The 26610-nt window shown below is 41.2% G+C and overlaps 2 protein-coding genes across 2 annotated transcripts; one reads left to right on the forward strand and one right to left on the reverse strand.

The window, feature by feature from the left end:
* Positions 1-157: 157 nt before the first annotated feature.
* Positions 158-20791, forward strand: dnm3a (dynamin 3a). The gene is made up of 21 exons (XM_082523524.1): positions 158-963; positions 4472-4545; positions 4951-5100; positions 5204-5407; positions 6046-6144; positions 6949-7109; positions 7186-7328; positions 7409-7544; positions 7943-8010; positions 8100-8238; positions 8339-8425; positions 8532-8602; positions 8698-8758; positions 9359-9385; positions 10079-10192; positions 14803-14912; positions 17546-17657; positions 18299-18460; positions 18737-18960; positions 19056-19205; positions 20402-20791. Exons 1-21 carry the CDS (start codon positions 803-805, stop codon positions 20433-20435), a joined length of 2487 nt encoding a protein of 828 aa, XP_082379650.1. The 5' UTR covers positions 158-802; the 3' UTR covers positions 20436-20791.
* Positions 20792-22461: 1670 nt separating this feature from the next.
* On the reverse strand, positions 22462-24549 carry pigc (phosphatidylinositol glycan anchor biosynthesis, class C). Its single transcript, XM_082523749.1, has 3 exons — positions 24436-24549; positions 23575-23806; positions 22462-23479 (listed from the first exon to the last, which is right to left on the reverse strand). The coding sequence occupies exons 2-3, from the start codon at positions 23800-23802 to the stop codon at positions 22823-22825; spliced, it is 885 nt and encodes a 294-aa protein (XP_082379875.1). The 5' UTR covers positions 23803-23806; positions 24436-24549; the 3' UTR covers positions 22462-22822.
* Positions 24550-26610: the final 2061 nt, after the last annotated feature.

A 26610-nucleotide genomic window follows, 5' to 3' on the forward strand; every position in this document is an offset into this window, starting at 1 on the left:
TAGATGTCATAGATGGGACTGCATTATTTCACCACTAAATGCCTTCACTTTCTCTTTTACTTGTCTGTTTTCCATTGCACTGCACAGTGCTGGCTCCCTGCTCTGGTGAAGAATGCAGCAGCGTTATTTACAGTAGATGAATCGCACACTCTGGTTCTTGTTGCAAGTGTTGAGAGGGGAGCAGCGCAGACCTCCCCACACTGGATACGTGGGATTTTAAATAGCTGGAGGAGTGAATCCTCGCGTGCGCTCTCTTAATTCGGGGTACCTTCATAACTGGCTGTGAAGTTTGTCTATCTCCTGTTTAAGGGGTGGGGGCTGCTGAGTTAAACTTCTTTATTACCGCGCATGCGCACAAAACGGTTCCGTAAGCTGTCAAATCAGAGCGTTTTCTACTGAACAGAGACCAGACATAGCACGGTGAGCGGTGACTAACTAATTAAAAATGTCCCGAGTTTAAGGAAAGCGACTCCCGTTACGAATTGCTGGAGTTTTAAAACAACGGAAAATGACTTCGAAGAGCTTTTTTCGGAGAGCAGAGGGGCGTGAGTACAAATGTGGACACTATCGTCGTTCCCAGACACACTAACCAGACCGTACTAACGACTCCTTAAAGCTGCGGATCTTTAAAAGTTCACACCGATCTTCAAGAAAACTCTAATTTGCAGTTTTTAATAACAGCAATAATAATTCTGGTTACCAGCAGCCACTCACTATGATAGTTACTTTATCAAGTGGTGTAGACTAGAAGCGGAGGTAAAGAGGCTTGGCAGGAGCTGGACAGGTAGCTACTCCCGTTGCGATGGGCAACCGCGGGATGGAGGATCTAATTCCGCTGGTCAACCGCCTTCGAGATGCCCTGAGCAGCGTGGGGGAAAGCTGCAGCCTCCACCTGCCCCAGATTGCTGTGGTGGGCGGCCAGAGCGCAGGCAAGAGCTCCGTGCTGGAAAACTTTGTTGGCAGGTAAACCAAAGATACTCATCTCTATACAACAGAGACCACTGATACCAAGAGAGCATTTTCATTTGTAACAGATCTTTTACAAATTAGTCATAACCATTATGAACAAGTTTCATATTCATGACTTTCCCCTAAGTGACTCACTCTTTACTAAAGAACGGTGAAGTTACAATGTTATAACTGATGATGATTATTTGAGTCATACCAAATCTATGAACCATCATGAACCAAATGCTATACTCACCATTAATTAATCAAATTGTCACAACTTAGTTAGGCTGATCATAAACCAGTGAGCTTAATGTGGAGTAATGACTACGTTTGTGTGAGACTACTGGGGACACATTACTCGGGTTTGGCATGGCAAAAAATGTACTGTATACACTTTATATACAGTACTTTAAATCATTTTATATATATTACAGTATATACTTGTTATACACACAGTATTATACAGAAAATACTGTGATCTTGACCCACAGCTCATTTTTTTGTTTCTAAGTAGCCAGACTTTCTTGTAATTTTTTTTAAATGTTCTTTTGTTGAAAATTGTCTTTTCCCCACCAATTTTCTGTCAATTTCTGACTATTTTCAAAGGTATTGTTTGTCTTCTTTTTTTAACTTAACACATCTAAAAATCACTGAAGAATCAAAAAGGCAACTAAGTAATGAACCAGTGTTGTGTTTACACATAACAGACAACTTAGCAAAGAATCCACTTTAAATTGTATCTTTGGGTATTTTGCTGCTAACAGCCTGTTGCAAAAACACACAGTTTCGTCCAATTTCTTTAGTTGAATCTCCAAAAAACAACAAAGAAGATTGTCAGGCATAAGTAGTATTTTTGCACCAACAAGATGATAGGCCCCTTCAGCTGATCCATCCGCTGTTCACTGCAGCTTCATCATAAATTATCTTAGTGGAAAAGTGGCTGTCAATAAGCCATTCCCAATGAAGGGAAACAGGTGGAAAATACTGAGAACTGGATTGAAAATCAGTGGTAACAAGTCTTTGAAGCGATAAATTCAAATTTTGATTAAGATTATCATCAACAACATCGTCAACAGCCTGCATCGTTGTCAGAAAATATGTATTTTTTTTATTTAAATAACTTGTTAATTGTATTAAAATACAATTGGTGAGTTTTTTCTGTTGTCAAAACTGTTCAAGGTTGGGCCTGTGAAATGCATGATTTCCCTAAAGTGAAAGGAAAACTTAATACAGCTGCCTGTGTTCATACTTTCTACATCATGGCATCCATCCAACTCTAGTCTTAAATGCTATGTTGCTAGTCTGGAGTGGTGGATGCCGGGCATGTCAGGGTCTGTATGTAAGTAGTCAGTATAGCAGCTTATCTCATAGAGAGGTGTCACTGAATAGGTGACAGTTAATATGACTTCTGAAACACAATCAAAGCAGAATTCTTGCTATCTTGTAAGTCATTACGTTCACCAAGGTGGAGCTAAACAAGCTTTGTTTTGTTTCATCTTTTTCTGCCCTTTAACAGATTTCAAGGTCCTAAAAATATCCTCGCTTGCTTATGAATAACAGTGTTGTCTGGGTAAAGTTTAAATGCAACTGAGAGCATTTGGTGTGTGATGAGGAGACCAAGTACTTCTATCCTGTCCGGAAGGAAAACTGATGATTAAGTCAATAGTCTTCAAGCTTCCTGAGACAGTAAAGCTTTGTTAGCCGTAGGAGGCCTATGCATTGTTCTGATCTGTAGGCCGTCTATGCAATAATCTGTGGCATTCCAGCAGCAGGCTGTTCACGTCCTGATATTTTGTAACATACCTGTTGGACATGAGTATGTTCTTTTTGTGAATGACTGCAACAGCTGTTTAAACTAAGACAGGATGTAATAAAACAAACTTCCTGAATCTGATTTTAAAAGGAAAGGGAGTGTTATTTATACCCGGTGCATTTGGTTTCTCTAGAATTAACCCTTTATTTAGCTTTATTACCCAATCTAATCCATGCTGTTTTAATGCAACAATTGACAGCAACAGTCACCTCAGACTGCTTTATTTTGTAAGGTGCTATACCCTATAATATTGGAGAGAAAACCCCAATGATGAGACAATCCTTTGTGAGCAAGCACTTGGAAACAGTGGGAAGGAAGATCTCCTTTTTAACAGGAAGAGACCTCGTTTAAGGAGGAGCAGTTATCTTTTGTGACTTGTTGGGGGTTGAGAGGGGAAAAAAGAGAGAAAAGGCAAGCATAGCAAGACCACGAAACAAAAAGGACAAAGCACAAACTATGGGAGAGGGTAGAAAAATTTATGACATGTGATAGTTATATTAAAAAAACACTGGGAGTGAACAAAAGGGAAGTGGAGAAGAAATACTGTGTTCCTCATGGAAAGTCCCATGGCAGCCTGAGTTAATAGCAACAAAAGTAAGGGATGGTTCAGGGTCAGCTGATTCAGTGGAAACTGTTAGCTGTATCAAAAAGGGAGGCTTTAAGTCTATCTACTGAACCTAAATTGGGAGCTGGTTCCACAGAAGAACAGCCTAGCAGTAAAGGCTCAGCCTCCCATTCTACTTTTGGAAACTCTAGGAACCACAAGTAATCCTGCAGTCTGACAGAGAAGTGCTTGGTTTGGATAATATGGGATAATATGATTTTAAATTCAACTGGATTTAAAAGAGCGTTAGTGAAAAGGAGATGATATGGGAGAAATTCTCTTTCTAGTCCATGTTAGTACTCTTATTGCAGAATTTTAGATCAGCTCAAGGCTTTGGGGGGAGTGACAATACAGAATTACAATAGTGCAGCCTAGAAGTAACAATAGAGATGAAAGAAGGCAGTCCTATATATCAGTTTATTGTGTCTCTTAAAGGACATATAGTGGTGAAAATCATAGGTCTCTTTACAGTATTACTAGAGGCCAGGTTAATACCATCCAGGTTACATATCTGATTATTCCTCAATTCTTCATCTGGTTCAGCGGATTAAATGCTAATCATTTTCTTGGTCTTGGTAACAAGAACGTTGCTGATGTTTTAGGACAGGGCTGTCAAACACAGGCTCAAACCTGGCCCAGCAGATGGCTTACAAAGACCAGGGAAGTTAAAATTGTAGTGTCTTGTATATCTTCACTTTACTACATAGGTATACACATGTACTGAAAATTTGATTTCTAGATCTTGACAATTTGTACAGTAACGTAAATTAAAGTTATGCAGTTGCTTTACTGGTCCGGCCCAGGTGAGCACCAACAAAACACATGAGGTCCATGAACTGAAGTGAGTGTGACACCCCTTTTTTAAGCAGTATGGCAACTGAACTAAACCTAATACTGGGTGCTATTGTGTCTAATGCTATAAAGGTACTCCCTAAATACTTTCAGTTTAATGGTCATATCTGTGGGCAAAGTATGTAAAATTATTAATATGGTATGGTAAACTTAATGTTTTATATTTGGTTTGGTGGTGGCGGGGAAGATGAATCAGCACCAGTAATAATACGCACATCTATGTGTATATTCTTTTATCTTTCCTCTAACAGAGACTTCCTTCCGCGGGGTTCAGGAATTGTTACTCGGAGACCTTTAATTCTCCAGCTGCTAAGTGATAACACAGGTAAGAGAGCTCATAGGGATGTCATGCCGTAGCATTTCTTTAAAACTGGCACCAGATGGCAGTATGGCGTCTTATGATGACTGTGCCTCATAGAGTCCTGCTTTTTATTGCCCTTTTCTATAAAAAAAAAGAGGATTGGCATGATGGATAGCATTTTTATTTTTTCTCAGAAACAGTCAAAGTATTTTAAGACAGCTGCTAGAAGAAAACAGTTGCAAGAAAAATTGGTTATATTGAAAGTTAGTGCTATGTTATTGTGTTAGCCAGTTGACTAATTTTAAGAACAGCTATAGATTTGGTGGACTAGGCAGAGTTTTTACAAAGATACTGTAATGCTAAGATGATATTATGAGCCTCTTATTGTTTAGGTGCTGCATGTATTCAAATGCTCTGTGTCTCCCCCAGAGTATGGTGAATTTCTACATTGTCAGGGAAAGAAGTTTACAGATTTTGACGAGATCCGCAAGGAAATCGAGACAGAAACACACAGACTTACGGGATCTAATAAAGCCATCTCTCCTGTTCCCATCCACCTACGGATCCACTCACCACATGGTACTGTGCAGGTCCTTGTGTTTTACTTGCCCCGCTTAACTTACTTTTGGTCTAGTTCTTAAACAAACCTTATGTCCATGTGTGTTTATTTGTATGTGTACAGTGCTGAACCTGACTCTTGTAGACCTACCTGGCATCACCAAAGTGCCTGTAGGCGATCAGCCAACAGACATAGAGTACCAGGTACGAGACATGATCATGCAGTACATCTGTAAGGAAAACTGTCTCATCCTGGCTGTCACACCTGCCAACACTGACCTGGCCAACTCTGATGCACTTAAACTGGCCAAAGATGTTGACCCTCAAGGTAAGCCCCATGACTGTGAATGTCCTGCTGTTTTTAAATAGTGACATTATTAAAATATAAAACCAGTTCCAAAGAAGTTGGGATGTTGCGTAAGAGCTTATTAAAAGTAAAGATGGGTAGAATTTTGGAATTGTTTCTTTACATAAGGCCTTACAAAGACCTTGCATACTTAAGTAACACAATACTAAACTGCATACTGCATGTATCAAAACAGCATGGCTTTGTAGCCCAGAGTTTTCACCCGCTGAAAACATTTGGCACATTGAAGAATACAACAAAGAAGACCAGGGACTGTTGACCTAGAATCCTTTTTCAGACAAGAATGGGACAACATTTTCTGCCAAAAGTCCAGCAGCTGCTCTCTTCAGTCCCTAGATGTTTATAGACTGTTGTTAAATGAATAGGGGATATTACACAATGGTTAACAAGCTGCTGTCCCAACTCTTTTGAGTTGATGTGTTGCTGCCATCAAATTTAAAATAACTTTCATTTTTCTTAAAATCATACATTTTCTCAGTTTAACCATTTGAAAAAAAATTTCATGCTCTGTTGTTAATAAAAGATGGATGGATGGATGGATGTTATATTCCTTATTCACATTTGTATGGAAATATGCATGTTTTTTCTCTTCTCTTTAGGGCTGCGCACAATAGGTGTAATCACCAAGCTGGACCTGATGGATGAAGGAACAAATGCCAGACAAATACTAGAGAACAAGTTGCTTCCTTTACGCAGAGGTGTGTTGCTTGTGTGTGTGTTCTTGCTCAGTGTGCTATCAAATCGCAATAGAGACTCTCTGGAGAGGATTGACATAATCATTGTGTATTTATTACCAGCCACAAGCTCACTCACAGCCAAGCACAAAGATAACTTTAGCTCTTTACGTGACATCACTGTACTCCCATTCAGTGTGTGTGTGTATGTGCATGTATTCTATGTATGCAGCAAGAGATAAAGAGTAAGAAATGGATTATTGATGGTGTTGGTTTGTGTATCAGCCAGAAGTGTAGAGTCTGACAAGTGGGAACTGATAGGCACCAGCCCAGCTGTTAGCTTAGAAAAGTTTGTAATTTGTGTCTGTGAGAGAGCGGAAGAGACAGAGGCCTGGAATTGGGCAATGCAGGCAGTGTACAGACTGGCTAAAGCACCACCAGGTGCTGGCTGCTTCATGCTTTTCCTACAGCACTAATGCATTAGCCATGGAAGCCCTCTGAAATAATTCCGCCAGTAGCAGCATTGAGCTGAAGTATTAGATGTGAAGCCTAGTGCTATTACATCTATTACTGTACCAAATAGGCAATTTGGCCTGCCCCTCACAATCCGCCCTGCTGTTGCAGAAACACACACATTTCCTGCTTGTATGCTACAGTTATAATGGAACAAATGGTGGTCTGGGAAGAGTTCCCAGGCACCCTCCAGAAAATGCGAGTTGAATCCATCTTACATCAGAGGCCTGTAATTTCTCCTTCCTGTTAGTGCACATTGTCATCCTTATCCTTACATACCTTTTTATAATTTCCCTTTCAACTCCTTCTCCCCAGGTTACATAGGGGTGGTGAACCGTAGTCAGAAGGACATTGATGGGAAAAAGGACATTAAGGAAGCTCTGAGGGCAGAGAAGGAGTTCTTCCTGTCCCACCCAGCCTACAAACACATGTCTGAAAAAATGGGAACACCTTATTTACAAAGAATACTCAACCAGGTTCAATATGTGAACTTTTAAACTGAGAAATATTACATTATGTGCTTGTGTTATTACTAACAATATTTGTTTTCAGCAATTCACAAACCACATTCGGGACACACTGCCAGCCTTCCGTAGTCATCTGCAGAGCCAGCTTCTGGCATTGAAGAAAGAAGCTGAAGATTACATGCAGTTTAATCCAAATGACCCCGCACGAAGGACCAAGACATTGCTACAGTGAGTCAGTCATTCTGTGTATACATATTCTATGTATATATATTTCTGTGTTTTTCATAGCCTGCATGTTTGTCTTTTAGATTAGTTCAGCGCTTTGCTGTTGACTTTGAGAAGCTGATTGAGGGCTCAGGTGACAAAGTAGACACCGTCAACCTGTCCGGAGGAGCTAAGATCAATCGAATCTTCCATGAACGTTTCCCCTATGAACTAATCAAGGTGTGTGTGTGTGTGTGTGTCAGAATGAGAATCAGAAACAAAATACTTTATTAATTCCTAAGGAAATTATGTGGTTACAGTTGATCCAACACAATAAGAACAGTTATAGACTGGACAAAATTAAATAATACAATGTATTACAAAGTTACAAATATAAGAAATAGGTTCATAGCTTCTAGAATAATACAGAGATTTTATATATATATGATTGGCATCATTTCATGTGTGTGTGTGGGTGCCTTGTTTATTTGTTTGGATTATGATGTTTATGGTTTTGGTGATTGGTTTATGTTCTTCGGGCACCTGCATTTCCTTTAATAAGTGTAATGATAAACCAAGTTGCTCCTTAGCCAAGTGCTGTTTTTTATGAAGTACTGTGCATCTTTGCATGTCTTAAGATCGGGTCTGATGAAGGGAAGCTGCGGACGGAAATCAACTATGCCATCAGAAACACCCATGGTGTCAGGTTCAGTACAGTAGCAGTGTCAAGTGATTTTATTGTTTTGGTCTTTTTTTGTTTTTCTACTGTAACATCTTATATTTTTTTCCCTACAGGACGGGTTTGTTCACCCCTGACACGGCCTTTGAAGCCATAGTAAAGAAACAGATATCGAGGTTAAAAGGGCCATGTGTTAAATTTATTGACATGGTCAGTCAGGAACTAACCACCACTCTGTACCAGTGTATCGACAAGGTATAAATACTCTTGTTTCATGTATTTGTGTGTTGCTTTCTACACTTCGTGGTGTAGTAACTGTGTCATATCTCATTTGTGGTCTGTTTTTACTCTGTAGCTCAGTTCCTTTCCCAAGCTGCGAGATGAGACAGAAAGAATTGTTACCACTGAAATTCGAGAACTAGAGACTAAATGCAGAGACCAGGTAATCCATATTTGTGTAAGGGATGAATTGTTTTGGATTACTCAGTTGCATTCTTATGTTGTGTATTGTTTTATTTCATGAGTTAACATATGTTCGCACTGTCCAGGTCATGTTGCTTATTGACATACAGGTAGCCTACATAAATACCAAACATGAAGACTTTGTTGGCTTCAATAAGTGAGTCTCCACATCACCTTTAAGATTTCTAGCTAATAATAAGCATCGTTAATTATACACTATATTAAATCAGACTTGCTTTTCATTTATCTTAGTTCCCCCCAGATGCACAATCACACCAATACCAAGATTGCTGCACGGATTGGAGGAAAACAGGTGAGAGTCTAAATGGCTTGGCTTAATAAAATGAACCAGGGATCATGCAGCCCTAAAATGCAAATGAAGGCATTCTGAGACAGTTTGTCAGTTGAACCAGTCCATTGATCCTTAGCTTTACTTTTGTCTGAGTTAAATCTCCTGACAACTTAATTATTATTAATTATTATCAGTACAAGGAATCTGCAAAAATACAAACAAAATTCAAACTTTAAACGCATTTAATTTATGTGCTGTGGCACATAGCATATCTGTGTGCCACAGCAAAAATAAGACATTTTAGTCTTTTTCTATTAGATTTATATGTAGACATATTTATGTGACACATTTTGATTTAGCAGTGATAATTAAAAAAAACATTTCTACTATAACTGGAACATTGATATGTGGTGTTGTTAATATTTGCTAAACAGCAGTAAATTTCAACCACAGCTTCAAAGGTAAATAAAAAAAAATTTATTTTCAAAGTCCCGAGTGATGCTTTGCTAATAGTTAACTGTTAAATGTAGTCATTGTTGGCGCCATCCCCAAAAATTGTCATATAATGAAAAAATTAACTCCATCTTTCTGTTGCTGCTTCATCTCCTGTTTTTTCTCTAGGGTGTGGCGCCTCATTCAAGTCTAATAGTAGGAGACCCGTTTCTTTAAATCTTCTCACTCACTGCTGCCTCTGCTGGCAATATGTGTGCACAGCGGTGAAGCTTAAGGGTTGTGGGTTGGCATGCTACTGATTGCAGCAAACACAGCAAAATGGCTCCTTGTAGCTTTAATAATCACATCTTTCATCATCTGCAACTTTCTCAGAAAGTGTTTTTTCTTTTTCTTGTTCAGTCTGTGCTAATCTTATAATTTCTCTTTCACAGTCCCCCACTGTAAAAATATACATTTGCAGGAAGTATATGTTATCTTGGTATAATATGTCTCATTTCCTATAACTTGACACATCTTTCCTTTACAGTGCCTTTGTCTGTCACCTTTGACCGCTCTTCCTGTTTTCTCCCAAATTTGAACAGCCAGGCTCTGATTTCTGTGCTTGCTCGACCGTCTTTACCCTTTTAGGTTCTCTTAAACACCTGTGCAAGCTGTTTTTCAGTTAAATATTTTGTTGATTGCATCACTGTGTATCTCACAAATGTCTAACCCGCACAAATGTTATTTTTTTCCTCCAGTGTCAGCTGTTTGACTTTTACTCTTGTTTTCGTCAGCACAATCTGCTCTCATTGTATGACCTGCTTTTCATGCTTTCATGTGAATTGTGCCTTGCTGTGAACAATTGTCTGCTGTGTTGCCTTCTGAGCTTCTTACCCTTGACTGATGCAGGTCATACGCAAGGGTTGGCTGACCATCAATAACATTGGCATCATGAAAGGTGGAGCCAAGGAATACTGGTTCATACTTTCTGCAGAGAACCTCTCATGGTTCAAGGATGACAAGGTAAGGCCTTCACATTTATTTAATGACAAACTGAATTGAATATCTATTATCAAGATGAATTACACTTCAAATATTTTATTTATATAGTCCAAAACACAGAAATGCACTTAAGCCATCATCAGTTTATTTAAATAAATAAACTAAGCTTGAAATAGTGTGTTAATTGTTCATTTTAGAGAGGCAAAGTAAAATTGTTCATCTGTTCAGATCACATTCTTAAAAAAAAGAAGAAGTAGGTGGCAGAGATCTTAGTGGCCCTCTGCTCTGATGTCAGTGGGGCTGCCATCTGTCTGCCTGTCTGTGCCTGCTGTACAGGAGCAGAAGGTCTGCACAGCAAGTGTAGACAGGCAGACACACCACAACAGTCTCATCCTGTCACAGCTGATGTCATGGGAAGAGGGAAGGGCAGAGTAGAGGGAAAGAGATCAGAGAAGGGGAAACACATTGGAGCATTTCTCTACGGATAGAAACAAGCACCTGTAAACATTCACATCTGGATGAAAACTCTACGGCTGGATAGTTAACATTTGTGACTGTGAACGCGATAAAGAAACTTTGACATTGTTTGACAGACTGAGAATTGAGTGTTTTTTAGCAACAGTATGTTGATTGTTTTACAAATAAGTTATTGTTCTTGGTAACCACACTAAAATAGTTTGAAGGTTTAAGCTAAACAAACAGTGACATCATTCTAGTCACAACTAAAAGCACATCTTTAACCCCCTTCTCTCTGTCCAGCTAACTCTTGCTGTTCTCTCCTACCACCTGGACCTGTAATTGAACCCCACCATTTCCTCCATTCATTCCTCTGACACCCCCCTTCCCATTCGTGCTGCTCTCCCTTCAGTCTTCCCCCTTGCTCCCCCCTTTTCTTCCTCTTCTGGGAGTTTAGGCATTTGGAGCGGCTCACTCTGACACAGCTGGAGCTGCCCCAAGCCAAACTGAGACTCACACACATACACACATGCACACACAAACGCACTCAGTGGACAGGGTTGTATATACAGTATACAGTACACATGCAGACTCTGATGTAAACAAAGTGACATGCAAATAGTGGAGAAAAATATACACTCACTCAGACAGACACATGGTCACTTTTCAGATAAACACTGGATTGCTTGAACGCTGTGTTCCAAACATAGCCCCAGGCATCCATATTATACACACAGTGTTTTAGGTTTCCTCTTGCTGTCATTCCCTTACTAAGCATTTGCAAATCAACTCAGTCATACAAAGCCTTTTTTGCACACAGGCAAGAAGTAATACAACTGCAGGCAAGTAATCATCTGTCGACCACATCAGAGCAGCAAGCTGGTTCTCTGCTGATGATCAAAATGAGACATGTATGCTTCACTACATGGATTAAAGCTACTATAAGAATTAAAATTTAAAAAAAAAAATCTTTATACATTTTTGCTATGGTTGTTTAATCTCTGCACCTCATCACCATGTTTATCACTCGTTTATGTGCATTTTAAGTCACCCATGGTATCACAGGAGATGAGATCTACTGATTTTTTTTATGTGCACATAGACATACACACAGACGCATAAGCCAAACTCCTGCTTCTTCTCCCTCACAGCTCACAGTTCCCGCTCTCATAACCCCCCGCCCACACTACCTCCACACATTACTTTTTTCTTTGACTGCTGCCCCCCCCCCAACACGCACACACACTTATTTTTTTCTTTCTTTCTCTTGCCTCTGTTGCCTTTTACTCCTCCTTTCTCTCTCTCTCCCTCTCTCTGTCTGTCTCACCCTCTTTCTCTCTTTCTCCCCCTTTCTGTGGTTGGCAGTCTCCCTGGGACTGTGCACATTCCTGGCTGGAAAATCTGAAGCTTTGTCCAAACACCAGCTTCCAAGATCTGCCCAGAGAAATCCCACATGGCTGTTTCTACACTGCAGACCTCCCCTTTTGACTCCCCCTCTCTCCTCTCAACTACTCCACAGTCTTACTCCCAAAAACCCCTCTTCCCCCCTCTTCACCCCCCAAAACTCCCCTGCCACCCTCCCTTCATCATCTCTGTGTTGATTGCTTCCATGCACACAGTTTTAACCTGTTTGAATTACATCTTCATTCTATTATATATGTACCCTGCACTGACCTCATGCTGAAAGTGCAGCTTAACCGTTCAGAGTTTAATCTTCACAGCACATTGAACAGACGAACATTCCTTCACCCCTCAACTGCCAGAACTCCACCAGGGAGCTGAAGAAAAACAGACGGCTCATGACTATACATTTAATCTACATGCACTCCTCTATGTGTTTGCATGTGAGGCCTATCTCAGGTCCATTAGCCTCTAGGAAGGGGGGACATAGCTTCAGACACAGCAGCTCTGATGTATGATCCTTCACGACCACCCTGACACCACTGCGATTACGACACACACACATAAATACACAAATGTGTATACAAAGCAATGCCACAATGTCCTTTAACCACAAGAGCAATCATATTGCAAAGCAGATGCACATGCAAAATGTGTGAGGCAATCTGTGGAAAAAGTTAGGTTAGAGCTTTTCTGAAGTTGCTGTGCGCAAAATAAGCTCAGCTCATTAGCTGATTTGTAGCCTTCTTAGTTTGCAGCCCTAAAAGACAGGAAAAACAGTCAAGTTATACTTCACATGTGTTATTCTCACTAGTCAACAAAGACAGTTAATTCAAGCTGACAAATACCACAAAATGGATGAGAGATTGTGCAACTTAGTATAAAGCTGGTCACAGTGATTAAAGATATGAAATCGTGTGATAGTATATGCATATTTAAAGGCACTTGCACATCTGCAAGCGAGAAACATCACAAAATAATAGACCTTATATTTGCCAGCATAGACTATGTGCAGTTTTCATCTTCTCTTGTGTATTTGTAGATGGCATTAGTATAAGCTGCTGATGCACTTCCTTGCACAGTCTAACCAATGTGCAGACTACTGTACACCAGTAAGATCCTGAACAGGTAGTCTGAACACTGGGATGACGGAGCAGGACCCTTTCTCGTTTGTGTTCGGCCTTGCCTTTTCCATCTCTGGCTGTTTTCTTGCAGTCCTGCATGAGGCGTTGGAGAGTTGACAAAAGGTTTCCTCTGTTTTTCTCATATTTCTTATCCGGTTCCAATGCTGGGTCGTAGGGCAAGACACACACATCAGACATCCACTCCTATGGGCATCTCTCCTTCAGACATGTTAGTGTACCTTGATTCGGTCGTCCGCAGGGCTGTGTCCCGATGTAGTATCCAGTCTTGACGTGGCACATTCACCCATTCAGCCAGGGATCTGCCTGTTCACTCAGGGAAGGCATAAGGAAATAAGGGGAGTGAGAGAAGGAGAGAGAGTTAGGGAGGAACTTAGCAGCCATATATGGGTTGATGGGACCCATGGGGGAATCAACTTTGGAGTGGTCTGGAGTTTCTCCCCATTTCTTCTTCACAATCGCTCCTGCTTTCTATGTTCCTCAACATTTCCTTGTCTACTTTTGCGAAATTCACCTCCCTCTGTCCATGTCTATCCCTCCGCTTCCTCTCTTTCTCATCTCTACTTTCTATTTCTACCCCATCGGAGCACCCTATACTCACTCCGGTCTCCTCCCTCTCCGTCTAAAGCGATCCCAGATGTTGCTGTATGAGCGCCAATCGCGTTCTGTCATTTTTTTTCAACCTCTGTTACAGGAAGTGGGCCCCTTTGTTAAAAAAAAAAAAGGAAAGAGGAGCAAAGGAAGAGAGTCGTAGGGTTCAGGGAAGCACTGGGAGAAAGACTGATGACCAAAATGTACTTCCAGAATAGTCGCCTCTCATTTCATTCGTGCACATGATCAAACGCATGAGCACATATTCGAATCTACACATTGTTAAAAAATGCTCTTCTGGCGTTAGGTATTCTGACTCTGGTGGTCACTTTTTTCTTTGAACTCTCCATCCATCCATGGCTGTACCTATAACCAGGCTTTATGGAAGGCCCTTTCTCAAAGGCTAGACAGAAAGAGCAGGCTGGAGAATAGAGAGATGAGGGGGAAGGGCTTGACTTTAGGAGAAATGTTGTGTTAGAGCTTGAGTCTGAGTAATGACTTTCACATGTGGCCCGGCCTCTCTACCTCTTTTTTTCATACTACTTCTCTCGTTCCCTCCCTCCCTGCTTCACTTTTCTGCATCCTGCCTCCATACTGTCTGGTTCTCCTCACACTAGCCGCTCCACTCCTCCAACTGTTCTCCGTCATTCATAAGTCCCCATGGTGATGACAGACTATAGACTTATGGCAACTCTCCCCCTCCCCCACTGATTCTCCTGAACTAGTTTGTGAGTTGTTAATGTGAGTCAGTCTGACAGTCAGACACATCATCTTATATGAACTCGGATGCACTCCTAGCACAATGTTCCACATCTCCATTTCGCCTTGCCTTCTGACACTTTTCCCATTACAGTTCATGTCTCTTGGCTCCACTTTCTTCTCTAGGTGCACGCTAAGAAATATTTACTACCAGACACATGCAAACTGGCCTTAGTCTCTGGTGGTTTTTGCTATCAACGCTGTTATTGCCTCTATGGTGTCGTATATTACTCTGCATACCAATGTCAAAATTTTATCTTTTCATATTCTGTCTTTTTTCAGGAGAAGGAAAAGAAGTACATGCTTCCACTGGACAACTTAAAGCTCAGAGACGTGGAAAAGGGCTTCATGTCCAGCAAATATGTTTTTGCTATCTTCAACACAGAGTTAAGGTTTGTGTGTGGTTGGAGGCGTGTGCTTTTTCATATGTGCCTGTTTGGTGAGTGAATGCGTGAGTCAGAAAAGGGAGTTCTGTTCTTGTCACCTGCTCGATGAAACTTTTGTGATATTTTACGAGGGTGGACATGTTGGAGGAGGAAAGGGAGGAGATGTCAGAGTGGCGTTTTGCCCTTCCGCCGACCTCTTCCATTCAACTTTGCCACCGGAACCAAAAGGGATATCCAGCGGGTACTGGAGCGGATGCCGTTTTTTTTTTTTGCTCTCTAAGTATATGCCAGGCTTTTGAGGGCAGAGCTGGGTTTTGGGTTTGCTAAGTTTATGGGTGTGAAACAGATTGAGAAGGACAGAGAGACAAAGGGAAAACATAAGAGGCAAGAGAGAGAGAGTGTTTAGGAGCTGGAGCTGACCCAAAGCCTGGCTGATTGTACCAGAGCATGTGGGCTTTGTTTATAATGCTTTGCTATGCTACATTCGGACACACAAACTGAATTCAAAAGTGCGTGTGTGTGTTTCCACATGTGTGTATGTGCCTTTGCAAAGAGCATGCGTATAGACCACAGCATACCGACGGCAGGCTCATTAAGCAGCTAATCAAAGCCAGAGCGCTTGGATCAGAGATGAGGCTGCTCTTGTTTGGAAAGAATTGCTCGACTCACCACAAAAAGGAGGGAGAGGGAAGAACTGGAAGGGTTGGGGGGGAGAAAGAAAGCAGCAGAGAGAGAGAGAGAGAGTATCAGAGCCAATGGGCCAGGAATGTGTCAAAGTCTGTCCTGTGGCGCCCCCCCCCCAATCCAACCCCTCTACCCCCCTTTCCTGCGCCCTCACTCTGTTTCTCTTTCTGTATTTGTGTGTGTGGCTTTGTCCCTGTCTGACAGTAATCAAAACCTCAGGAAACTCTTCAAATCTAAAGCAGTCATAGCGCTGCAGAAATTCCTTCAGATTAGTGAAAAAGCTCCCAGTGAGCTGAGGAGAGAGCATAAAAAAAGGCCGTTTAAAACAAATGTTGGTGTAAGTGATAAATCAACATAGAGAACAATTTTCTTATGCGCTCACTGGTGTAAACGAATGTTCAGTGTCCTGATCTTAGTGTAATAGCACTCCAGTATTGTCATGGTTGGCCCGGCTCCCCGTCTGTTAGCCACCACACCCTGATTTATTAGCCTCACCCATACTAGCCCAGTTATAAGCACACAAACTAAAAGCCTATTTCTTCATCGCTCTGTATACCTCTCTGTCACCACAGTGTAGTTTCTCAGTTTCTGCTGTCTGTTGTTCTCACACACAGTCTTCACATTTTTGAGGTTAATTGCTACGTGTTCTGAATGTGAGGAGGGAACAACAAAAGGGGGAAAAAAACAATCGAGTGATTAAAGAAAAATGTTTAACAGATGGGCCACGGCCTGCTCCAGATTCTTTACTTGTTTCTGACTTTGTTACTAAGCGTTGAGATGTCAGATGATGTGAAGAGGGACGTGAGAGGACAAACAGAGAGCAAGCTGAGTTTGGGTATGAATCACGGTGAAAAAATACGTGATGATGATGATAAGGAGATAAGCTGCCGTGAATAAGGTCGTGTGAAGCATTGCGTTTGGGAAGCAATAAATGATGTATGTGTTATATGTGTGTATATCGGTGCCGTGTATGTTTCTGTGTGTGTTTTAATCTAGTTGAAAGTGTCTGCGTCTGTCTTTATGCCCTTTAGATCTGCAAGTGTCCAACATGTTACACGGGGAGGGTTGCCTACTTGAAAGTGTAACATAGACCTGACACACATCAGTTTACATAGAGCCTGATAGCTTCTGTTACCCGTGTATCACTTGATGTATACTTATATTTTTATTATTACTATACAGGATGCAGTAATGGGACACAGGTCAGCCAGTGCTCCATTTAAACAAAGTAAATTTAAAAAGATTCCATTGGCTGATTTTACAAACAAATTTATCAGCATGAACGAGAAATATTTGCAGGACACACTGCACATTGCTTTACAAAGCAGACTGAATAATACGGTACCCAGACTGACAAACAATAAAACTGTTAAACGTTTGTTATGGAAACACAAGAAATTATTTTTTCTGTACAAACAAAATGCTACTTATGTTTGTTTCACACAAAGACTGTATATAAAGATATATATACAGTCTGTGGGTTAGCGCATGAAGGCATCCTTGTGCCAGTAACATTTCACTTGTGTACAGATTGGGTCAGAGGCTTAGTAAATAATATTTGTATATAAAGAATTTCGAACACAAACAGTGAAATCGTCCAAGTGGCCTTGATGTTCTCTTTTAAACACTCTACACCCTAGCTGATAAGTTCGCAACTATAACTAAATGTTTGGCTTAATCACCTACACAGAGTTCACAAGAAAAGGTTAAAGTTCCTGTTATGGATAATAGGTCTTGTATACGTTCATCAGAGTTCCCATGAAACACATCGGAAAATGTGTTTGGTACGAACTGTATATTTTCTTAACCGTAAGGTAAGCACTGGGCCAGTCTCCCGTACAACGTATATAAGGTTTTGTGTATATTACTCCGTATTGCAGAAAGCTCCCTTGAGTTAAAAGTGTTATTGCTGTATATTTTTTGGACATTTCTGACAGGATTGTAATGAATTGCAGGAATGTGTATAAGGACTACAAATGCCTGGAGTTGGCCTGTAACTCTCAGGAGGAGCTGGACAGCTGGAAGGCTTCTCTGCTACGGGCCGGAGTCTACCCTGAGAAAGTTGCTGTTAGTACTTTGACCCCTAATTCAACGTAATTAAACCCAGTCCTGACCTTAGCTTTGGGGAACTGCACCTGTCTGCACCTTACCTTTGAGTTATATGCACTCATTGGCTTTGCTAACCTTAAACCCTGTCTGTAACCCCTTACCCCTCTCTCTCCATGTTCCCCTTTCTCTCCCCCTGCCAAAGAGAAAAATCAAGTCCCCCACCCCTTCCATCCCGCTCTGTCGTTGGCTCTTTAGTACAGCATTCTTGGTCCATGATGTCACTACAATATGTGTGTGTGTGTGTGTGTTCTGGTCTGTTTCTAATCAGCAGTTCCTCGTCCCTCACACACTCCCCCTTTTTTTTTTCTTCTGCCCATTCCTCCTTGACTCCTTCTTTTTTGTTCCTTGTGTTCAACTCTCCTTGTTCTTATCCTATCAAATGTGTTTCTTCTTGTTACTAACATGGAATAGATGTGGCCACTAAATATAAAAGAAAGCTTTGTCTCTTTACACATCTGTATTTGTATTAAATTACTAGCTGTGGTATATCAGCAGTCCCTGTAGCATGGCACACTACACTGTAGATTATTGCTTAAATGGGTTGTCTGTATAGTGTTAAGATGTATGTATATGTCCCAACTTGTGTGTTTTTTACTAAGGTGGATGAGCAGGGGAATGGACCTCCTGAAAACCTCTCCGACCCCCAGCTGGAACGTCAAGTGGAGACCATTAGTAACCTGGTTGATTCCTACATGGGCATCATCTATAAGATGGTCAGGGACTTAATGCCAAAGACCATGATGCACCTCATGATTAACAGTGTAAGCTCTCCAGACCACACTTTTAACTGTTATTTTTATTTTTTTTGGTGCAGCAAATCCTTTTCACTTTTTTTTCTACATTTTTTGTTTTTTTGAAATTTGAAATTCCACTTGATCCATATCCTGACCAACAGAAAAAAGAAACTTTCAGGGGGTAAAAAAACATTTTTTGCCACCGATTAAGAATATAGATTCGTTTTTCTGAATTAGAATAAAATACCACTTCACAAAGTTACATTTTAACTTCTCACAGTAGTTTATAATCCCTCTCTGTAGGTTAAGGAGTTCATTAGCTCTGAGCTCCTGGCCCAACTCTACGCTCTGGGAGAATGCTCAGCTCTGATGGATGAGTCACCAGAGCAGCAACAGCACCGAGTTGAAGTGCTCCAAAAGCATGCTGCCCTGAAGGAGGCGCTCGCTGCCATTGGAGAAATCTCCACCTCTACCTGCACTACCCCTTTGCCTCCACCTGTGGATTCTTCCTGGATAAAACCATCCAGGTGCAAATGTACACATATACATAGATGGATTCATTGAAACAAATCTGTACAACCTATCACTTAAGCTTCTCTCGTCTTCTGCTTCTCTTGCCAAGCCTCCCTAAAACTGCAGCCAGTGGTAAGCCTGGGATCCGTAGCCATGCTCCACCTGTTCCTCGGGTGCCCAGCGCTGGACCCAAAAGCTCCCCTAATGGCTCTCGGCAGCACACTAGTCAACAAAATCGTACCCCAGCCTTGGTGCCAAGGTGACTGTGAAACCAGAGAGATTAGCCCATGAAACCTGACCTGTTGTATAAATGATGACCTCTAGGCTTCGCCAAGCCTGGCATTTATGCATACACATGCGCACACATGCAAAATCAAATGTTCCCGTACAAAGGCACAGGGTTAGAAAAAGTTGTTATTTGAGCTGGGTGGGGGTCTGCTGGAAAATGTGTTTCTCATATTCTCCTTCCCATCAGCCTCAGTAGACAAGACCTCCGCATGCTTTCTACTGGAGCCAGATACAACAGGCTGAGCGCCCTGTCAACTTTTCATCTTTCTCTCTGTCCTTCATTCCCCCTTTTTCTTCTAGCATGCATTTGTTTTATTGCCTTCCTCAGTTTCCCTCATGCAATAACCATTATTTTTCCTTTTGCCCGTACCTCTTTTTCTTCAACTTTTTCTTTACTTCTCCTCTTTCACTGGTTCCTCCCCTGCTTTTGGCCCGTCTCTCCTTTTTCTCTCTGCCTCATTTCCTCTGTGCTCTCCAATGGTTCTTTAGGTTCTTTCCCTCATACACTCTCTTTCCTTGCCTGAGTCTTTCCATCCAGCCTAATGCTTGTCTGGCTCCCCTATAGATATAGAGTCATTGGGACACGATCTTACTGTAATCAGTCTTGTACTTGTACTCTACTTGTATGCTCTATGCAGCTTTATGAGTCTTGCCTTTATGTGCATTTTCTCATCATTATAAAGTCTATTTAGCCTATCATGTGTGGAGCTACGGGCAAATAAAAACACAGTAAAGAAATATAGAAATATGTAAATTATAACTTGGAATTAGGAACAACTGAAAGCCCCAGCTGGCACTGCTACACTTGGATCAACTCCTTGCTAATAATAAGGCATCTCCTAATTCATGAACATCTTTATCCAGGGTTCAGAATTATCTTATTCCTTTATTTATTTAGGAAGGCTGAATGTATAAAGCTTATAAAGTCCTGACTGCTTAGCCCCAGACTGTACCTCTCTGCAGATTAACTAGAAATTTAAATGCGGATGATTAAGAAAGCTACAGTGAGAGACAGCACCGTCCCATCAGAGATACCATGTCCTCAAAATCATGCATAAGTCTTTCAAATTTTGAAAGATGTTATAAGATCTAATGTAGAGAAACTTTTATAGAAACTTTGCTAATATAAACCATATAGTAATGTCTTTGATCTAATATTGTCTCCAGGAGGCTTCCCCCAGCAATCCCAAGTGTGAAATAAGCCCCCTCTGCTCTGAACTCCATTACCCATCTGCCCCCATGGTCCTTTCAGCTGCAGCTGGCTGCTACCCGGAGACACTCCTGACCTGCATGATGTATAATACAGCTGAAGCACGATGATGGGCTTTTCTCTGTCTCCTCTGGGAGCTGCTGTCTGCAAAACTCACTCCATCCTGAGCCTGTTTTGTACATAATATCAACGGCCACAAACGATGGAATGTGCACAACTGTCTGCTGGCTTCTCTCAAGTGCCTGAACCTTTTGTAGATAAAAATATCAATCTGAATTATTATACTGAAAAGAATATACATGCACTGTTTCTATTTTCCGTGAATAAACAGGTATTTTATTTTTGAATGCATGTGCAATTGTCATTATTTGGAAGCTAGCTATCGCTGACTTGATCAGCATTAGTGTAAGCAGAACCCTATGCTGATTTATTTTATTTATTTATTTATTTATTTTTTTTGGGGGGGGGGGGGGGGGGGGGGGGTTCAGTGGCCTACAAGGTGTTAAAACCAGCTAACTCAAAACCTTAGAAATTACCTTATGGGGTTGCAGTGGTCTCCAGTAAAGTCGTTAAATAATTTTAGTTGTAAAGCTAAAGCTATGGTCTTCAAATCCAATTTGAAGATAATGTTCATAATACCCGTTTATATGTAGGTGTGTGTGTGTGTGCGTGTTTGTAAAGTGTATGCGTTCTCACTGGTGTGTAAATAAACTCCGACTGGAAGACGAAGGAAAAAAAACTAAACATAAACATTTTAACCTGTGACGCGTTGTTACCACGGCACACTCTCTACTGTAGTTCTTCGAAGGAGGCCGCACAGCTACAAGCAGCTCGGCTGAACATCTTACCTGCTGCGCTGTTCAGACCATGGGGCCAACACTGCAGTCAAAACCAGCTGCAAAGCCCGCCGTCAAACGTCGCACCAGGACAAAGAAAGAAGTGAAGGTATGACACCTAGCGACCACCGCGCATTGTTGCCAGGTCGGCTGCACTAGTGCCCGCTGATGCCGTCATAGCTCACTTATTTGGTCATTAGCTGCTAACACAGAGGCTCCTAAACAACATATAGCAGTAGTTCTGGTGTAGTTTCTACAGCAAATTTTTGTTTTTTACATGTTGCAATTAAAGCAAAAAGCAAGAGGAGACAATGTGTCGCCATGTAGTTGTTCTTTAATCTGAGCCAAAAATTAAAAATAAACAGAGGAACCCCGGTCTGTTTCACACTGTGTGCTGAGCAAACTGGGAGGTCATCAGCATAAAGTTGTTTTTGGTTTTTTTAATGGAAGTTTGACTAAATTAGGTAGGCAAACTTCCGCCATGTTGCTCTCTGTCGACCGAAAACACCTTGTCAACAGGTGTTGCTCATCGGATGTGACGTCACTGATTGGGATTTGAACGGAAGGCGACATGAAAGACCCTCATCTTTTTCATTGACTGTAGAAAACGTCTACATTTTCTTACCTCAGTGCTCATGACACATTTCATATTTCGGGCCATATTTAAATTCACAACACAGCGACAATGTTACAACATATTATCCCTTTGTGTGTATGTGTGTTGTTTTTTTTATTAAAAACACCTTAATAGTAAAGGACAGAAAGTTTGATAACAACTGAAACATGACCCCCCCAAAAAGTACCATATTTTACAAGATTCATGAAGTTATCATTATATGGGGTGTGTAGCTCCACTGTGTAGTAGCTGAAGTGAACGCAACCCGGTTTAACCCTGGAAGGAGACAAATCCCTTCCAGGGTTTTTAAATCAAGAATGACACCTGGTGTAAAAATCTGCCAAATCAAACACTAGGAACAACCTGCTGTGCTGATGACTTGTGAACAAGGGACATGGTAACTCTAAAAACTGCGGCTATGTCTTATATTAAGCTTGTAGTGTGTAGCAGGTAAAACAGCTTCTTGTAGTATTGTATTGAATAACACTGAAGAAATACTCTCATTACCAAAATACACAATGAAATCCTAAAAGTCTTCTAATATTTACAAATAATTTGTGGAAAATGGAATTACAGCCCTTTATATGTGATTTCATTTTTTCTTACAGAGATTTGCAAACCATTAACATCCTGTAACAAGTCATATTATTAGTTGAGACCTTTCGCACAAACTGAGGTAAATTACAAAACAGTAGCAGCTTGAACATTAAAAACCATCCTCATACTACCTGGAAGAGAATAATAGTTTGTCATTGCTTTCCAATCATACATGAACCAGTGATAAAAAAAAACAAAACAGTTAAAATTAGTCCTTTTACATGCACAGCACCAAGAAACCAGCACTATGACAGTGAATTGGTTCATATAAAATTCAGTTACACTTTTAATATCAGTTTGTTTAGGAGCTGCTTGTGCTAGGCTGCTTATTAGTGAAGGAAGCGGCTCAGGTCCTCACGAATCTCAGCCTCATCCCAGGGTCCATGAATGTTGTCTTTGTGCCTCTGCAGCCTGACAAGCAGGAAAGGACAGAGCAGTGTTACACTTGCTAAAGCCAGGGTTAAGAGCACAGCTCCACCCAGCGTCTGAGACCCCAGACCTACTATCCCTCCAATGCAAACTCCCATGCACACCCCAGTAAAATGGCCAGGGGCATTCTCCCTCAGCGTCTGCAGCAGGCAGGGCCACAGAGCAAACACCAGCAGGGCGCAGCTTAGCATGGCGAAAGTGTGCAGAGCTCCGGGTAACCTAGAGGCTAGGCACACCGAGGCAAACAGAGCTGCATTTAAAGAGAGGCTTCCAGGAGGCGATGGCTGGGCGTAAGGAAACGACACCAAATGGGCCAGCAGCATCAAAGCAGACATGGCGTACACAGTGTCTGTACTCACAGACTCTGTTAGTGTCTTAAGAACTGGCGAGAAGCCAAAGGTGAAGGAAAGGAAAATGGCTGCACTCTGTAAATCGGCCAGATGAGTGCGGGGTTCACCACATGATTCAACGCGAGATGTCAAGGCTTGATGAAGTCCATAACCCAGTAGGGCACAGATGAGGCTGGACCACAGCAACGTCTCAGGCAGCAGCAGACCCTGTGAAGAAAGTAGAGCTCTTTAATAACCCGCTCCATTTGGTAAAGACACTTTGTGCTTCAAAGATTGGGGGGGGGGGGGACCCAAAGCAGTACCTGCTCCATGTAGAGCCAGAGGGTGATAAAAATGGCCACACAAGACAGCTGCTGTCCTACAAATCCAGCTTCCTTCACTACAGCCCAGTAACGGTACTGCCGGATGCCCTCGTTCCTGCGTAACTCCTCCAAGAACCGCTGGTCTACGTAGTTATCTGGAAAAGGCTGGCGTTCCCACAGCACCTTACGCCATGGCACAGCTGGACCTGGGGCACCATCTGGCCCCATCACCCTGATTTCAACACACAAAACACAGACGGTGGAGAGTTTGAGACCAGCAGGGGTGTTTTATCCACTACTTAAATGATCTGTCATACCTGGAATCTTTGTTATGTGGTTTTCATTATTTGTGGTTTCCTCGTAGTCTTTTGCACTGCTTACCCAGTAATGTCCCATTATAAACACATTATGTTTCTGAATATTGCACGACTGGAAAGCCCTTTGGTTAAAGTTACTACCGTTTTGTGACATGACTTGACTCAAAGTGGCTAGGGAAATTTATCATTATTTTACTAAACATATTAAGCCTTACAGACAAGGCTTAAAGTAGCAGGCCAACCAGGGTCCTTTTCTGGGTTCATAAAAAGACTTCAAAAGCTCTAAAGCTGATATAATATTATGTTGTTTTTAGGTAGTTCACCCACAGCTCTGTTAGCCAAACAAATGTTGGATCTGAACAACATTTGAAGCGTTTTCTTTGCTGTCAAGTCTGAGTCTGTCTATTATAAAACTACTGGTTCTTCCGGTTTAAAAAAGGGACAATAAGCCCGCGCATCTCCGGTACGCACGAGTGTAAAAACAATAATGTGCTGAGTTAACTGAAATACCTACAAAAATATTTCTTAGGTGTTTTCCACCTACCTGGAATATGGTTTTACTCAGCGCCGATGCTACAATCTCATCCTGACAGTATCCCGGAAGTAAAGCGCTTTAGCTGCAGCGACCTCTTGGAGAACTCTGTTCTTCTTCTTCTGGCGCTCTCTGAAGTAGCTACACTGGCGTGCTGCTGCCCTCTACTGTCTGCTGGTCAGACTCTTCTTGACATTTTTACATGTCATTAATACAGTCCAAGACCTCTTATTATATATATTGTACGATATAATAATAATAATAATAATAATAATAATAATAATAATAATAATATGATGGATCCACCTAAATGAGGAAAAAAAAATTATAATCAAGCAAGGTGTAAAGAATAAATACAGTTTATTTACCTCTGCTCTCAGGTATTTAATCAACCTCTGAAGTGAGTATTTGCTTCAGTGGTTGTTTCTAGTTATTACTTGGATATTTTACATTCACAGCCAGCCCACTGAACATATTTGGGAGTGAGCTAGGAATGTGGAGATTTAGCTCATCCCACAACCTGGGATTTCTCTTTCTACTTATTTCAGGGAAGTAAGAACTCCTCTTCCACCTTTCCCCACATATCCTGACTCAGTTCTTTAACAAAATTGTTTATACCAGATTGGCATCATGAAAGTCTGCATGCTAAATGTTTCCCTCTACTCCCATGTGTACTGGTACTAACATCATTAGAATTGCCTATTGTATACAGTATGATAAATGTTCGTATATGAAATCTGGGTTTGGATATAGTTTTCTCTTGCTCTCTTCATGAATGTGAGTGCATCTTTGCAGGGAACCTTACGATCTGATATAATAATCTGTGGTTAGCATGCCACGCGCCTGTGCTGAAAATGAAATTGTAGATCTGTGTATGAATTTCATCTGCGTTCACCAGTCTGAAAGGGTATGCCCCTTGATTTTGATTTTTTTTTTAATATGTCAGGATTCAAAAGTCAACTTTGGTATCTGTGAATAACCGTGCTTTGTTTGAAAAGCACATTGGCGCTGTCTGTCCACTTTATGACAGTACCTTTTTTTCTTTTGCAAGTTGCCTGTGCTGAACATACGTAGCCCATTCTGTGCTGAAGTTATAAGACCAAACCCACAGACCGAAGTGGCTTCAAAAAGGTAATCAGGCATTTTAAAGTTCTAGGAAAATATTCTTAGAGTGGCAATAGTTTATGTCAATTTTAAAATTGTTTGTCTTGTTGATTGTGATATTAATCAATACGCTCATCTGTATCGTGATAATAACAGCTTCTCAAAGTGTAGACCACAGCCCCATGTCTCCCTGACAACAGCTCAGGCAGCCAGCAGTCATGTCAGCTCCAGCTCGGGGTCAAAGGAGCCACAAACGCCGACCACCACGGTAAATTCTGCCAACACAAAGAAACCCTGGAAAAGAACATTTAATTCCCAACAAGGTTTCTACATTCTCTACTCTTCCACTTTCCACTAAATTCATGTTGTTGTATTATTACTTTATGATTTAATCTTTGCCACATCTGTTCTATATTTGACTTTACAGAGGAAATCATTTCATAACGGTGTTTCCATGAGTACCCGGTCGTGCATACAGGGTGTGATAGGCCCGTAAGTATCATGAAACGTGATATTTTGTGGATTGACTAAAGCAAGTAAGTCGCAGTAACGTTTTCATTCTGCTTCTTCCCACCGTGTTACATTCACTGTACTTTGGAAGGGCCTGTGTTACTACACTACAAGAATGTCTGATCATCACATCTCTGCACCACCGCACCACGAAGGACATGTTAGAAGCCAAGCAGCTTCACGGCAGGGTAAATTATCCTTACAGATACCCTAGGTATTCTACAAGCATCTGCATAACTGGTTTATACACCCCGCTCATATGCAGTAAAACCAGGCTTGTTACTGTATGCACAAACATGTCGAAATGATTGTAAAAGAAGGTCTATTCATAACGCTGTTTCAAAAAAAGGTTTGGATGCTTTGGAAAAAGATGATATTTACAACATATCAAATGCTCCAAGTGAGAATCTTAAATTGTTTTTTTTTTAAATATATATATAAATAAATATTAAGTTGATTTGTTGCATTTTAACTTCCATAATTATCGAAACTGTTGTAAATTTGTATTTTTCTTTTTTTGGTGACTGGTCTGGACTGCTGGTTGCCATGTAGCTACTATAATACAGCCAGAAC

The sequence above is a fragment of the Aulonocara stuartgranti genome (assembly GCF_965226115.1).
Source record: "Aulonocara stuartgranti genome assembly, chromosome: 23".
Taxonomy (NCBI): Eukaryota; Metazoa; Chordata; class Actinopteri; order Cichliformes; family Cichlidae; genus Aulonocara; species Aulonocara stuartgranti.

Coding starts and splice junctions, on each gene's coding strand:
- pigc (XM_082523749.1), bottom strand. CDS start 23,802: ATGGGGCCAGATGGTGCCCCAGGTCCAGCTGTGCCATGGCGTAAGGTG. Junction 23,480..23,574: donor TCTGGCTCTACATGGAGCAG/GTACTGCTTTGG, acceptor CTTTCTTCACAG/GGTCTGCTGCTGCCTGAGAC.
- dnm3a (XM_082523524.1), top strand. CDS start 803: ATGGGCAACCGCGGGATGGAGGATCTAATTCCGCTGGTCAACCGCCTT. Junction 7,329..7,408: donor AGGACCAAGACATTGCTACA/GTGAGTCAGTCA, acceptor TTTGTCTTTTAG/ATTAGTTCAGCGCTTTGCTG. Junction 8,603..8,697: donor GACTTTGTTGGCTTCAATAA/GTGAGTCTCCAC, acceptor CATTTATCTTAG/TTCCCCCCAGATGCACAATC.